General features: G+C 45.9%; 1 protein-coding gene across 5 annotated transcripts in view; it reads right to left on the reverse strand.

The window, feature by feature from the left end:
* The window catches only part of EPHB1 (EPH receptor B1), a 356,679-nt gene that overhangs the window by 27,148 nt on the left and 313,013 nt on the right, over positions 1–16,518 (reverse strand). For 4 of the 5 annotated variants that reach the window (XM_007056966.4, XM_043523075.1, XM_027819335.3 and 1 more), the window contains 4 exons: positions 14,609–14,758; positions 11,730–11,923; positions 10,263–10,418; positions 8,376–9,731 (listed from right to left, as the gene is read on the reverse strand). In XM_007056966.4, the coding sequence (XP_007057028.1) occupies positions 9,623–9,731; positions 10,263–10,418; positions 11,730–11,923; positions 14,609–14,758 (609 nt within the window). In that variant the 3' untranslated portion in view covers positions 8,376–9,622. Of the gene's footprint in view, positions 1–6,810; positions 6,871–8,375; positions 9,732–10,262; positions 10,419–11,729; positions 11,924–14,608; positions 14,759–16,518 lie in introns of all 5 variants that reach the window. The other variant, XM_043523074.1, reaches the window with a different exon arrangement.

Here is a 16,518-nt window from a genome sequence, read left to right on the forward strand (position 1 = left end):
ACTAAGAGATGGGGACCAGAGTTGGGTCCACCCAGTGTTAGCTAGGACTCCAGCCAGGTGGGAGAAACATCTAAGAGGGACTTGTTTACAGGCAGCTGTTCTTAGCTTTCTTCCCATCCTCCCTGGGTCCTCTGCTGCCAGAGGAGGGCATGGAAAGGAGCAGGTGGGCTGTAAAGCTGCAAGTGACTAGGCATTGCAGTGAGGACAGGCTTAGGGCTTGTCTACACTTATATTTTATAGCGCTCTAACTTGCTGTCTCAGGGATGTGAAAAATCGCCCCCCTGAGCGCAGCAAGTCTGAGCGCTTTAAAGCGCTAGTGTAGACAGGCTCTGAGCACTGGGAGCCTTGCTCCCAGCACTCGGAGCTAATCCCCTCGTGGAGGTGGATTACCAGGAGCGCTGGGAGAGCTCTCTCCCAGTGCTTGCGCACGACCACACTCGCACTTCAAAGCGCTGCCGCAGCAACGCTTTGAAGTTTCTAGTGTAGCCATGCCCTGAGACTGTTCAGTGAGGAGACTATGCTTCCCAGAGGAGGCAGCACTGAGCTGCCTTCGGCAGGTAGAGAGAAAACACAGGGAGCCATGGTTCAGCTTTGTGCCCATTTCAGGCACTGTGAGTGCAAAATGGATGTGGCTACCCAGAAGCTGCTTTTCTAGAGTGATGTATTCCTGTGTATGGGAAACAGGGCCTTAGAATGGAGGCCTGGAAATCTGGAGGTCACTCTTCCAGCTGGCCAAACCCTTTCAGCAATGCAAGTCTGAAGCATCGGTGTTTGAATTTCACAGGAGAACACTCCTTGTATCTCACATGGTGGTGACATTCCTTTTCTTGTGAACCTGGGCATGAGCTGTTGGTTAAGACAATGGGGGAGAAAGACCCTTTGAGACAGAAAACTGGGAGGAAGAATAAGGAAATTAAATGTGGGGGCAATGTTATAATCTGAAATTCTTCTTAGAAGGGAGTGGCCAAATTTGAGGATGATTCATAGTGAATGTTGCCTTTCCGCTGTTTAGATTTTATGTGGTCAGTCAACAGTCATGCTGGCTCAACTCAGGAGGTAGAAGAGTTCTCAATTAACACATTCTCTCTTCCACCCAAGAAAAGTGTCATCCAACTGGTCCTAACTGGGTTTTATTCCTGAAAGTACAGCCTGGCCAAGTCAATACTGCTGGGAAGTCAGCACGGTGCCCAGCCTGGCGTTTCAGATAATCTGGGAGGTCATGTCTTTTGAAGGTGATGCTTCTAGAAATAATTTAAAATCATACAATAGTGCTCCTTGCACAGCTGGTCAATCTTATCTTTGCAAAGGTCCCTCGGAGACATTGCTACTCACATCCTCAAGTCTCCTTTAACCTCTGATCTCTATCTAATGAATCATGTGGGGCCTGCTCTTTGAAAAACAGACACGAGACAGAAGATGGGCAGGTCACACTTCACTTGGAGAGACAGCTTCATATTAATGCAGAGGGATGGGAAGAATGTAGTTATGATTTCACGTATGTAGCCAGAAATGTAGCTTCACATCTATTGCCACGCACCTAGGTGCCTTATGTTTAGAAAAACAATAACAACATCCCAAGCTTCTATCTTTAAGGCCTACAGCAAACCTGCCCTTTCACTCCTTTCCATAAGATCTCCAACTTCTTCAACATTAACCTAAAGCAAACCTTGTACAAAGCTTTAACTCAACAGGCAGGTCTTACATTGTGCCTGGCAGCTCATTAAACTCAGCCTCCTGGAAGGAGCTATTTCCAGGGACGTGGGCTCTGCGCTGAGAATGCTCTGCTATCTGTGGTGGAGAGTGTAACCCTAGGGGGTCAAAGGTGAGAGCAACTCAGGAGAGAAGAACTCTTGCAAGGAGAAACCAGGGGAAGGAATAAAGCCTCTCAGTCACACTGGAGTTTGCACAACCCACTGTAGGACTTTTTTTCTTGAGAGGGGGAGTGAGAGTGTGTGTCTGAGAGAGAGACTGAGGAGTTTAAGGGAAATGTTCCACAAGATTTGCAAACGGGCTATTACATTTTATTCATCTTTAGAGCTGGACATAAATGCTAATTATTTCTTGCTGGAAAGTATTGGGGGGCAGGGAATCCTGTGGAAATTTTCTGGTTTTTAAAACCAGAAACCAAAGCCAGAAACTTTGGGAAGGAGAGGGTCTTTTTTTTTCAGTTTTCTATTGAAAAATCAGAACATTTCTATCACCACTAAAATTTTTCATGAAAATTTCCAACTGTACAAACAAATGTTCTGAAGGAAAAATTTTGACCAGCTCCACTCATTTTACCATAAATCCCCTAATCATTCATTTGGAGAAAGCAGCTTTTAAATACACATAGGAGCAACATTTTGAGTCATTTGTCATGGAATGCACCAACATTATTTAGGTCTGGGAAGACTCCTGCTTTGGTGCTTCTCTCCCACTAAGATGAGGGACCAAAGCCTGCCCAAGGACACCTAGAGAAACAGGTTCTGGGCAAGCATTGATCACTCTATTGATGGGATCGTGGGCTATTAGAAGGATCTTTTATCCCTGGCTGCTGATGTAACTTTAACCTCACAGGCCACCAAGTCTTAAAGATGACTTGCCAAGAGGGACTAACCAAGAGGGAGATACTTAGAGAGCTGCTGGTAGAAGTCCCAATCCGAGAATTTTAAAATACTTATGCTCTGACATGGAGAGGTATCGTTGAGTCTCTCATAGCATCTGCAAAATCACAAAGCAGCAGAACTGCTTCAGGTGGTGGATAGCCTGATTAATCCCAGCTGCCCCCCCGCTTAGAAACGTAGTCAAGTTTTTCGCTTTTGTGAGGAGTTTGCTTGTTCCACTGCAATACAAATGGCTGGAATTCAGACAGCATTTGCAGCACCTGTCAGTTTAGGTCAATGTCCTGAGGGTACCAGCACAGAGACTCCCGTTTGAGGTTTAGCCAGTGTTGCTCAAGTTCCGGAAATGTTGGGGTGCTTTGGGCCACTGCCTGTGTATCAGAGCCATGTCCCCGCTGGCTGGTAAAGACTGGTGATGACACAGTACTAACCGTCAATGCTGAGGGTAGGATCCCAGGTGTTCCCAAGGAGGCCTCTACTTAAGTTATCATCTTGCTTATGACCACCGGACCACCTGTAAACTGGTACTAAATCTCCAGTATTTGAGGGAAAGACTATGGAGAAGGTTGGTCGTGAATATTTTCAGTCTTCAGATCACTTTGACCCTAGTCATTCTGGGTTTAGGCCTCGGTGTGGGAGAGAAACTGCACTGCTTTTGTTGGTGGATGATCTCCTCCTGAGTAATGATGAAGACAATGTGTCCATGTGAATTTTATTACACCTCTCAGTGGCTTTTCAGACAGCTCATGAGAGGCTGTTAACTGGATGAAGGTTCTTAGCAGGAGAAGAATCATTTTGTAGCAGTTTTGCACTTTTTAACGCAGAAGAACCTTGAAGATAATTATGAGCAGTTGTTTATCCACCTTAACTGTCTCTCATACTGAGTATAGCCGGGTTCTGCTCTGTACCCACTATTGTCCACTGTGTGTACAAGGCCACCAGGAGGGTTAAGAAGAAGTCCTGGCCTACAGCGTTTGCAGTATTCAGATTATACCCAGCTCTATGTCTCCATTATAGCTGATACTTTCGGTGCAGTGAAATGATGACCCAGTCTTTGCAGAAGATTGGGATTTGGATGAGGACTTGATGACTGAGGCTCAGTCCAGAAAAAGACAGAGATAATATTAGTGGGTTGGGGGCAGCATCCAGAAGAATTGGCAAGAATTATATCAGCACCACTATTTGGTGGTGTGCAGCCATCACTTTGCAACCACATTTGTGACTCAGAGGTCTCGTTAGACTCAAGGCTACTTCTGGATGCTCTAGTAGCAGCTGCACCTAGGAGCAGGTTCACTATTTGTCCTTGCAAGGTGAGTGCACACTTTTTGTTCAGACGTGGCCCTTGCTGTGCTGATCCATACCTCTGTCACCTCAAGATTCGAATACTGCAATGTGCTGTCCTAGTTGGGGGGATGTACCTTGAGGCCACTCAGAAGATAAAACTCATCCAGGACATAACAGCACTCGTATTAAGTGGAGTTTTTTGTTGGGAGCATGTCACAGGTGCACCATGAACTGCTGGGTGGAGTTTAGGCTGTTGGTTTTGCCCGTTAGAGGCCTAAGAGGTTTGGAAGCTGGTTGCCTCTTTCATGATGCTGCCGCACAACAGCTGACATCAGTGGATGAGCTCAAGCAGCAGCTCCCTCCATATGGAAAAGAGGAAGGCATTCTCTGAGAGAGCCCCTCAATCACTGTTGCCTCTAAGCTGTGCACATGTGCACGCACACACAGATCCTAAACCCCGCGCACATGGTGAAACAACGTGCGCACAAAAATTTGCACAGAAGAAATTTTTGCGCACATGGCCTGTCAAAAATTAGAGAGAACATTGCCCTCAACTGGGGCATGCTACCTGCCTTGGACCTGCTGGGGTCAGATCTGTTCACTTTCTGGACACACCACAAAGCTTGCCTTTCTTCTCAGGCTTCTGGGGAGAGGATGGGGGAGAACTGGATGGGGTTAATTACTGGCATGGTATCATGGTATGTAGTTTCGGAAGCAGGTCTGATCAGGATTGTGCAGGACATTGCAGTGGGTTTAAACAGTCTCCTGTGACTTTCTTAGTACTGTAAATTTCCAGCCTTGAAAAAGGGCACCCAGAGCTTCGGATGGATGCTTCTATTAGCTGCTCTTATACAAAGCTATATAAATGTAGCATTGTTCTCAGACGAACTATCCCACTCTCCACAAATGGCAGGACTGAAGCTCCTTGTGACCAGATATGCTTATTTCCCACATTTACACCTGCAATTTAACACTTTCCTATTGTGGAAATCAGGAACATTGCCCATGCCTACTCCCTGGTCTACTCAAGTTGGAAGAGACAGAGGGGGACCAGGGTCCATTCCATTGGAAAAAGGAGAGAACAAAACTCTAAGTCATCATATCTAGCACTTTTCATCAAAGTACTTTATAAAGTAGGTCAGTGTCATTATCCCCATTGTTCAGATGGGGAAACTGAGGCACAGAGGGGGAAGTGACGTGTCCAAGGTCACCTGGCAGGCCAGTGGCAGAGCCAGAAATAGCACCCATGTCTCCTGAGTCCCAATACAGAGCTCTAGCCACTAGGCCAGAGAGTTAACTTAAACAATTGGATGATGGTTAATGGACCCTGGGAAAGATACATGGGTAACCAATCTTTACAGCTGGGAATCTACGGCCCCAGTGCAAGCCGCTGGGTGCACAGCACTTTGGAAAATCACCTAAATTTATGTAGGTGATTTAAGAAATCTCAGTTAGGAGACATTTTGGAAGAGCTTGACCCTTGTTTTCCTTTATGTTTTTATAGCTTTTAGCACTGCCAGTGCTCAGTAAGTGGTCAAGACCAGTAACACAGGTTTTGCCTGCAGTGACAGAGAATATGAGAGGTGGGGAGGGGAACAAAGGTGGGGAAATAATCAGGTAGAGTTAAACAGCATAGTGTAGCTTCCTAAAACAACTAAATTACTTTGGAAGCAGAAGGGCCAATTTTATTCTCAGCCGGATGGGTACAGAGCCCATGGACTTCAATGGGCAGAATTGGACCTATTGATTTCACATGAAGAAGGATTGTTGTTCAGTTCTGTTCTGCACTGCATATAAACCACAGACACTATACAAAGCAAGGCTAAAGGGACAACTTCCGATCAGGAGCGTTCCCACCCTGTATAATAAGCATCAGCAGGGTAGTCATAAATGTAGTGTTTTTTATTTAGTCTGTCTCATTGTCATGCTGCTTTATACCTTTAGTTTTCTTCTACTAAAAGAGAAATAATAAAAACACAAAGGATCCCTTATCAATTGTGAATAGAAATGTAGTGACACAGTCTATTAGTATGCAGAATGCATGTTTCATATGCATGTTGTATTTGGTGTGACAACATGCTTGAATACAGATTTCGGAGGTGAGTATTCCAAACGGTATTAATGATTGGCTATCAGACAGGCCTTGGAATAGTCCCTTCTGCTGTCAGACAAGGGGAGTTTTTCTTTGCCTGTTTCTCTGGGGGAAACTCTACGAGTTGAAACAAGATCATTTTTGCATTTGTTAATATCTATTCCTCATTCAAGCTTTGTGACATTTTCCTAACTCAAGCAAAAACTGCCGATGTAAAGAATATACGGGTACCAGGGACCACTTTCCCACTGAAATCTGCAGGGAGGCCTACAACTCCTTTGTCTTTGCCCTTGCACATTGAGTATCCTGTTCTTCCCTCTGCACAACTCTTTAGGAAGTGATAGATGTCAGCTCTCCCATTTCACAACTCTGAGCAGCCACAGCCCTCCCAATCCAGGAAGAGGTGTTCTTGGATATAGGAAGCTACCCACAATCCCATCTTGCAACAGTAGGGTAGTAACTAAGGATAACTCCCACTACTCGTGCATTCAGCTCTGGAGGAAAGGGATGAACCAGAAGGCCATGTGTCCTAATGATAGTGCAAATACTTCTGATGTGTCTCTAGGTCCCATCACCCAGCGTGCTGGTGTGAACAGGAATATACTTGTCTCACTGTTTCAGGATGCTGGGCAGCCAACCTCATGCCCCATAGAAAACCTTTCAAGGGATTAGGGGGTGCAGTGATCACAGGAGATGGCCCATCTGAAACTGCAACATGGGGCAAGAAGACATCTGGTGCCTCTGAAAAAGCACAGAGGAGAATTACAGGCCACCAGGCAGAATGATTTTGCTTAGAATATATGTCCAGTAATAGAACTATCTTTACTCTACCTCCAATATTACACCCAGACTGAAGGTCAGCTCCAGCGGTGTATGACTGTGTAAGTACATCTATGCAATATGTGGAAGAGAGTAGAGCTGTAAAATTTCCAGAAATTTTGAAGGTAGGGAACAAACACATTTGTTTCTGCTCTTTTTCCTCCAGAAACCCCTCCCCCCCAGAAATTTGTGGAAAATTGAAATATCTGCAGTAGTTACATGCTTATCAAAATGAAACTTTATTTGCTTCTTTAAGAATGAGAAATGTAATGTGTATAATTTAGTTAGCACATAAAAAGTACTGTTGGTATCTTTATGAGCTAAGTATAAATTCTTTAGTTTTGATTCAGAGAATAATGACAAATACACCTAGTATTAGAGAGGGAGCTGCAACTGCACGCTAAGGTACTTAGGTGTATTTTTTTGCCTGTTGGCAAATAAGAAAAACAATAAAAAGTTGAAAATAGAAAACATTAATACTATTATAAACATAGTGGGAGGTTATATCCTTTGGGCTCAGACATAGTACATATATAGACCTAACCTGACATTATCATGCAGGAACAGAAGAAACTCATGTTTCTAGAGAAAAAGCTTGGAAAATGAATGTCCCTATAATGTAATTAACAGAGCAGAATATTAAGGACCAACAGTAAATTCAGGTACATATCAAACTTTCTGGTGGCAGAGTTACTATACTCTTTAACAGTTATTATCATTATATATACAGTAAGTGCTGTAATTGTAGACAAACCTAGCCATCCTATGAACCGGTATAACTTAAACAGTTACTAATGTATTCTTGGAAATGCTAGCACAGCTCAAGTTTTTCCTTCTTTCCTTCTTCTTGCACTATTCATTCTGAGAGAAAATATTTCATATAACAGTTTCTTTTAAATGTTTCCCCAAGTGGTTAATTTTTCCATACTGGGTCTCAGAAAAAAATGGAAAAAAACCTGTTTTTTCCAAAAGTTTCTGTTTTTTTCCTGGACCGTCACATCTCTGCATGGTCACAATGATGGATGCGAGCTAGTGAGCCACCAAATCATAGATGTAGGATACTGATCCACTGAAATTCCTTAAGGAGATTAATTTTAGGCACTCATATGCCAGGCTTGGCAGCAACTCAGCTAATTCTGGTCAGAAGCTAGGCAGGCTCCTTCAGCCGACTGATCAGACCCCTGTGTTTGGACCAGCGGGCCATGATATCTATTCCCTATGCCATGAGTACACTTTGTTGACAACTGTGATTTCTGTAAGAATGTGGTGATGGAGCATGATAATTCACACAGAATGAGCTAAGTAAAATCCTTACTAAGAGTTCATTCTTTTTATAAACTCTTTACATATTCCAGCGAGAGGCTAGACTGTCCACTCTTGCAACATTTTATGTAAACACTGACATGCTTCTAGTAATTTTAACTAGACAGATTAGCAAATTAGCAAAGAGACTGACAGATGAACAACAGATCAAACACTGGAAAACATTCAATGGAAGATGCCTCAGTGAAGTGAGCAAAGAGATACAATAGGGAAGGATGGATGGACACAGAGGCACGCAAAACATATGGACCTACCTCTGAAGCCATGAAACCTAAGTCAGTAATTTAATAGCAAAATCCTTAGGTTCACACGATGGGAAAAAAAGTTCTCCATAGCCATCTTCTGCAGATCATGGAGATACTGGAGGACTAACCAGTCTATTTTCCAGAGTGTCTGTCTGTCTTCTTTTCCTGTTGCCTCTGCAGTCAACAATCCCGTAACAAACACTGTGCATCTCATAATAATCCCATATGAAACCCGTGCAGTATCCAACCTGACTGTTCCTTTGCTTCTTCCTCCAGGTTTGCAAAACATTGAAAGTTGGGTTTGCTTTATTTTTCTCTTATTTCTCATTAAACTTTCCAGGTACAACTGATCCAGACAGAAAGCAAAGCCAATCACTTCTCCCTTCCCCCACACCACCAGTTCCGCTGGATGTTATGAATTTACCATCCATTCTACTTGGGTTGGTTTGTTTTCTCTGTTATGGAGAAGCAGTGAATCCACAGTAAGTTGACAAAGTACACATACAAATGCGCATGCGCGCACACGGGAACACCTTTTTCTTTTTCCATTATGTTTTTTTTTCCTTTTTGCAAAAAAATGCAAGCAAAAGAAAAACAAGGTTTTCTATTGAAGGTACATCTCTTCTTCAATATGAAGACATTAACTGGATTGATTTGGATCCCCCATGCAGTGGTCAGTGAAGTCCTTTGGTACTTGACAGAACAACATCTTGATATTACAGTAGGTAGCTGTGGAGACTTTTGAAGACACTTCCACATAGATCATGAGTAGAAAGAGAATGGGGTGTGGGAGAGAGGTCAGGGAGGGGAGCAAAAGAAGAAAAGAAAAGGAATGTCGTTGCTGAAGATGGTTTCTCTGGGTTGGAAACTCAATTCTTGCACCTCTCCCCACCCCACTGGCCCCTTGTTTCTTATCAGTTTTGACTACTGCTCACTGGTGGTGGGATTGGAGTCTATTTTTTTCCCAACACACATTGGTTTGTCTTCATTGTCTTTTAAATATATGATTTGTACATATTTATATTTATTTATATGCTGTTTCCCCTGGCATTGGTAAGTGTGCTTCTGTTAGCGAGAAACGGAAGCTGCCGGTTAGAAACAAGTCCCATGTGTTCTTTGTCTGCAGCTGCTACAGTTCTTAGACGATAATTCAACCTTTCCACATTTTTCACTGCTTTGTCAGTCTGTTCCTCCCGTCCCACCTCTGACCCTTCATTGTTTCCCCTCCCTTTCCCATCCCCATAAAATGAGAGACGTCATGCCATCGAGGTTGGAGACTGACTCATCTGTACTCTCATAGACTGGACACTATTCAGAATCTTCTTCTGGTGTCCGGCCAAAGTCACCCCTATTCTCAGGAGATCTCTGTAAAAAAACAACAGGTAGTTCAGTTTAGATGTCTTAATTTTACACTCTTTAATATGTTTCAGGGTGTTCGTCCCAGAAACACCTCATTTTGTTCTTTAGTGTCACTGATAAGATAGGAGAGAAAAGCAAAATAAAAGGTGTCCCATCTCTAAATCTAAAACAATGGACCTGTATTCGCAGACTCATAAGCAATCATGTATTGGACAGACCAAAAACCAACCTGAATGTTTGCCCCAAACTCAAACCAAACCTATCTGAAGTTCAAAAAAGTTGGTTGATTTGAGGTTATTTATTTTTTCCATTCCCTGGTGTTTTTTTTCCTGGAAGAGAAAATAGTAAACTACTATGAGAAAGGCAATTCTCATATTACTTCTGACCCTGTCTCGACCAAGAAGCACTGGCAATCTCCAGAGAAAGTCAGTCTTTAGGAGCCAGATCTTCCTCCCACAAAGGCAATGGAAGTCTTTCTAATGACTTCAGTGGGAGCTGGGTAAGAGTTTAGGTGAGTACACTGTATGAACCACTTACTCTGAGGTCATCTGGGCAACAAGCTGGAGGGAGGTGAAGCCAGCAGTCAGGAAGTTGTCTCTGTACTGGCTCATTTTAATGGCGCTTAACCAATCTTCTACTGAGGTAAAGGCAGTGAAATCTGGGATGGAGCGGTCTAACAGTGGCTGAGAAGGCCTGAAACACAACGGAAAGGAGCCTAGGTCAAGCTGGACTGGAAACACAAGCCGACAGATGCTGTAGATCAAAAACAAGGGTGAAACCAGCCAGCTAGTAGGTAGAAATGGGGTCATGCTGGGTTGCCAGCACTTTATAAGATTCATAGCAAACAATAACCTACTGTATAATCAGTGAAGCATTGCCAGTCTGTGGCTGAGAAGTACATTTATTTTGTGCTTATTAAAAATACACCTATCCCAGCCCCCCACACATATGACTAAAATCCATCTATTTTGGATTGCTGCCAAAAATCTTAAATCTCTCCAACATTTCCTGAACTCTCAGTCTCCCATCATACCCTCCCCTCCCCCTTGCTGCTACCCCAAAATACCCGGGAACACAAAGAGACCTTGAATCTGAGCTGAAAGGCACAGCAGATAGTGTCCTACTTACTGTGGCTATTGGATTGTACAATATGTGCAGGATGGGTGGACTGCTAACAACACAACTCTTTCTAAGTGTGGTCTGGACAGGTCCTCTACAGGCGGTTTGGAAGGCCAAGGTCTTTATATGGAGTTAAAAGTGGTCCTGGAGATGGTAACTTGTGACAGAGGCAGGATTTGTGTAGGTTTGTGGCACATCGGCACAAAAGTCTGTTTTCATGAGGTAATGGAACACAGCTTCTTCAGCAAGTCACTATACCATCCTATCCTATCCTATCCATACTACCCCTGCATACCGCAAACTCAGTGTTCACTAACATCTGCACAGCCATTTGATTCTACCATGGCTATTTGATTCTATCTTGCTCATGTCTTTTATTATTCAGTATTCAGGATTATTTTCATGCACAGACATTATATATCTGAAAGTTTGGAGAATTCCTTGTACGCCACCACTACTTGCATGGGTATTTGGTGCATGGGCACTATTCGTTATTTGTCTTTCGTTATTCTCCTGTTTAAAAAGTTTCAGTATCCAATTAAAGGGTAGAAACAATACCATGTGACTTTCACCATCAATCACATGCCACGAATAATCAATAGCAAAGAGGCCACCCATGAACAACAACTGCTCATCGTAGTATTTGGCTGATGGCTATTTATAGTGAATACATCTGCACAAATCTTGATTGGATCGTGAATGATTTGTCAACAAAAAAGAAAAGCAAACGTAATTGGATAAGTGATTGCCTATCAACAACTCAGCTAGCTCTATGACCCTACATTCATGGCTTGGAACATTAAGTGATGAGTTCACAAAACCTAACCATTGACTCTCCCAGAACTTCCCACTGCACATATAGTATCAGGGCACTTTGAGACTCACACAGCGGTGATGGTAGCTACAGTTTTGAGGCTTGCCGGGTTGCGGATCATTTTATCTAGGGTGTTGACTATCTCAGTGAAGCGAGGGCGGGTGTTGCGGTCTTTCTGCCAGCAGTCTAGCATGAGCTGGTGCAGCGCAGCTGGGCAGTCCATAGGAGGGGGAAGACGGTAATCTTGCTCAATTGCATTGATTACCTGCAGGGAGAAGGAGCATGAAACCAGCAGGTAAATAGAGGAACAAAGCTCATAAGAGTCATCCAAGTTCAAAAATCAAACCCAACCCATACCTCCATCAAAGCAACACCCACCCTGGAAAAAAATCAACCTTTCCATTGGCCAAAACGTTCACGCTAAAGGCAAGAGTTCCCAAATTCACTGGATCAGATTCACTGCTGGCATAAATGGCTGTATCTCCACTGACTTCAGGCTTTACAAGCGTGATGATCTGACCCAATACCAGAGCAAAGAGCTATGTGTTCTAACAGCCAGGTTTTCAGGGAAAGATGGCCTCTGCAGTACGTCAGTGCACCTGTGACAGTAATGAACACAGCTGCCTGCACTAGCAGAAATACAGGCGTCTAAGCACTGAAGGGAACCTAGGAGAGTAATCACTTCACCACCACTGCCTTCTCCTCTCTCCGAGGCAGAATCCTTGCCACAGACTACGGTGTTCTACCCGTTAATGATGTGGATGTGGGAAAGCGGTGTGGAACCAAGGCACTCAGAGGTTAATTTGAGCTCTGATGAGTCAAGGGTATTTTAGTCCCTCTCTGTGGAGAGCAGCCACTCTCATTATCTCTGCCGATCAAACTGGAGTACAGTAGTTGAACTACCAAGTCTCTCTCCCTGGCTTACAAACCCTCTGAACATTTTCAAAGGCCTTCCGGCTTCCTGAAGTCCAATTATCAGCCTACTGGTTTTCTTCCCAATTTCCTATTTTAAAACCTTTCATTTATCAGCCTTTTTCATCTTGAAAACCATCCACTGCTGCACAGGTTGAGAGGCTGTGGCTGGAGTAGCTGTGAGCTAACACTTCACAGTGAAAAGAAAAGGAGTACTTGTGGCACCTTAGAGACTAACCAATTTATTTGAGCATAAGCTTTCGTGAGCTACAGCTCACTTCATCGGATGCATACTGTCACAGTGAGAGCTTCTGCACTACTCTCTGCAGTGACTTCTGGAGAGGGACTGCTGCCAAATCTAAAGTGATATTTGTGGTGTGTGCATCCAGGTGAGCTCCCCATATACTCAGGACTAAGGGCCTGCTCATGGCCTCGTGTCACCAAAAGACCCAGAGCGGGATGGAGCCAGGTCTTTCTCTTCCCAAATATACAGGAGGGAATGGAAAAACAAGCCCCTCACCCCTGTTCTCTGGCTGCCATACAATGGGAGGGAGAAGAGTCTCTTATTCCCCATCGTCTGGCACCCCCAAATGGAAAGGCTGGGAGGTGTGGGGGGCATAGAACAGTATCAAGCTGGGGGGCTCAGCACCAGGCAAGCCAAGTGCATGGATGTGCCAAATGTGCCTCGGATCCAAATCCAGATGGTCTGAAATCCAAGCACTGAGGCCTGTGTCTGGTCCTGCTCCCAGGCAAGTAGTGCTCTGACACACAGGGAAAGCTAAATTGGGGAGGGTTGGCTGGGGAGAGTTTTGGCAGCTGAGGCAGTGGCAGTGCCAGTGAAAATGTGGCCACTCGTTCCTCTCCATCTCCTTAACCACTCGCCTCCTCTGCCTGCCTCTTAACCCCATCCTCTTGCCCCATTCTTTTCATCTTGCATCGCCTTCCTGTTCTCTCTCTCTTTCACTCACCCTATTCTGTCTCCCTACTTTCCCATCACCGCATTCTGCCTCCCTACACCCCCACTCTCTATCTTCTTCTCCTCCTTCACCCCTGAGCCTCTGTCCCGAGGGTGCCAGAATGGAGGGGCCATGGCCCCACTACTTTTTACAACTGTAAGGATGAACAATGGGGAGAGGGGTCTTGGGGGGAAGAGGCTGTGCGAGGGCGGGGGCTCAGGGAGAAGAGGGAATGTGGGGGTGAGGCCTTGGGAGGAAGGAACGGCCCAGGGGTGGGGCCACGGTTCGGGCGCTGGTGCCCCTCCCCGTTAGGAAGCTTCCACTGCCCCCGTTCCATCCCCTCAACCCATATTTTCTCCCCATCATCCCCTTTCTCAGGCTTAACATACACTGTGTTGCAAGGAGACAGATACTGTTAAAACTCACTGTGGTGAGGAACGGACTGGGGCAGGCTGGTTGCTGGCTAGCAGCCATAACTGTGTTTGAGCTGCCTGCCCCAGCCCTGACTTCCTTATTTGCAATAATGAAATCCCATTGCAGGGCACTGACAGAGCTTGGAGGCCCCTCTGAGCTTCCCCTCTGCCCATTCTTTCTCTCTTCACACAGCCTCCTGTACCCCCTGCTTTCCTTCTCACACAGCCTGTCGAGTCGGGGCACTGAGCACTGAGGCATAAGAGGGGCAGCAGGCCAGTGCTGGGAGGAATAGCCTGTTCTCTTCGTGCCCCTTGTGTCTCTCCGGAATCTCAGTGGAAGCAGAAGTCTTTGATATCACAAGGGGTTGCTGCTGACCAGCTCAAATTTCAAAGGAGTTTAGACACACACTCCCCCATCTGTGTGAACCCACCCCAGGAGGCCCTGGAAACCAAGAGACTCCTAGTTTTTCATGATGTACAGCTATCCTATTCGCATGGTGACTTCTGCTGGAACAGTCTTGGAGTGTAGTGACTGTCAGGATTCCTACACCGTTCTTTGCAGTGATTCCTGCTGGAAGAGGCTGGGCGGGGTGGGGAGTAGAATAGCATCACCTGGTTCTTCCCCTTGGAGACTGATCCACACACAGAGATAGTGCCCAGAACACTCACATCTTGGTTGGACATGTCCCAGTACGGCCTCTCTCCGAAGGACATCACTTCCCACATGACAATGCCGTAACTCCAGACATCACTGGCGGAGGTGAACTTGCGGTAGGCGATGGCCTCAGGGGCTGTCCACCTCACCGGGATCTTCCCACCCTGGAGAAGAAGGACAAGCAGTTCAACTGTATGGCCTGGACTGTCTATCACTCCTTGGGACAAAATTACTTAGGAATTACCCAGACTTATCGCCAGCCTTTTCCCTCAGTTTACTAAGCAACTGTTCACATCTCTAGGTGCTGCACAATAATGAAATGTACAGAACAGAAGAGGAATCAAAATATCACAACAAAACAAAACAACACAAACAAGCTGCCCAACCAGGTGTATTGAGAATTAAAAATTCTGCATCCAAAACAGATCAACAAAAATCATAACCCCATGTCACTGCTATTGACCCTTTACCCCTGCCCATAAGTCAAAAGCCTGAGACAACAGATGAGCTTTGTAACGTGTCCACACAGCTAACGTATCCAGCCTCTGGTGGAGCTGAGCAGGGAAAACATTCCAGAGAAGAAGGGCTTTTCACCTGCCACCAGCTTCCTCTCATATAGAGCAAGAAAACCACAGCTTGCGAGCATCCACTTGCTTCAGCTGTGGAAGTAGGGCAACAGGGAGAGAGGCAGTCTCTGAAATCACCCTGTCCCAAACCACTGAGGACATTATAGGTCAAACCCAACGCTCCTAAATGGGAGCCATGGCAAGCCTTGAAGCACTACTGTAATGCGCTCGCCGCACGACATCCTGCTCTGTAAGCATGCCACACCATTGAGCACCAACCTCAGCTTCCAAATGGACCCAAAATGGAGCCCTATTACATTACATTACCTTGAATCAGGAGCTCAAGGGCACTGCACATAGCATCTTACCTACTATCTAGTAGAGCTAGCATTTGGGTGGGAGACCACCTGGACCTAAGTTTAGATGATAAAAGCACAGATGGAGCACCTCCCCCTTTCCCTAATGCTGATGAATATACCCAGCTGAAGAGACCTTCAACAGCAATGGTCCAGAAGCAACACCCAGCCGGGTCTCAGCTATGCAAAGCTGGGACCTCCTCCTTCATTAAATAATGGCTAGCTACCTATCTTGCATTCAGCAACACAAAACAGATTGCCATTTACTGATACCCTAAGTTTCACTACAAGGCAAAGCCCTGATCACGACAACATTAATCTACATGCCTGAACCCCAGCAACCAATTCCACCTCCTGGATCAGTCTATAGCCAGTGGTGAGCTGGAGCCGGTTCACACCGGTTCGCTGGAACCAGTTGTTAAATTTAGAAGCCCTTTTAGAACCGGTTGTTCCGTGAGGGACAACCGGTTCTAAAAGGGCTTCTAAATTTAACAACCAGCCAAAAGTGGTGCCTTAGGCGCTGACTCCCTGGGTGCTCCAGGGCTGGAGCACCCAAGGGGAAAATTTGGTGGGTGCAGAGCACCCATCGGCAGCTCCCCCCCAGCTCACCTCCGCTCCGCCTCCGCCTCCTCCCCTGAACGCGCCGCCCCACTCTGCTTCTCTGCCCCTGCCCCCGGCTTCCCGCGAATCAGCTGTTCGTGTGGGAAGCCGGGGCGGGCTGAGAAGCAAGCAGCAGCTTCGCGCTCAGGCCCAGGGTGGCGGAGCTGAGCTGGGGCAGGGGGGGAGGGGGTGGGGCACAAGGAGGGCCACCTGCGCAGCAGCAGGTAACCCAGGGGACGCGCAGGGGAACTGCTTCCCGCCCCAGCTCACCTCTGCCACCCTGGGCCTGAGTGTGAAGCCGCTGCTTGCTTCTCAGCCCTCCCAGGCTTCCCACCGAATAGCTGATTCGCGGGAAGCCGGGGGCGGGGGGCAGAGAAGCAGAGTGGGGTGGCTCGTTCAGGG

The sequence above is a fragment of the Chelonia mydas genome, chromosome 9, assembly GCF_015237465.2.
Source record: "Chelonia mydas isolate rCheMyd1 chromosome 9, rCheMyd1.pri.v2, whole genome shotgun sequence".
In the NCBI taxonomy this organism is placed as follows: Eukaryota; Metazoa; Chordata; order Testudines; family Cheloniidae; genus Chelonia; species Chelonia mydas.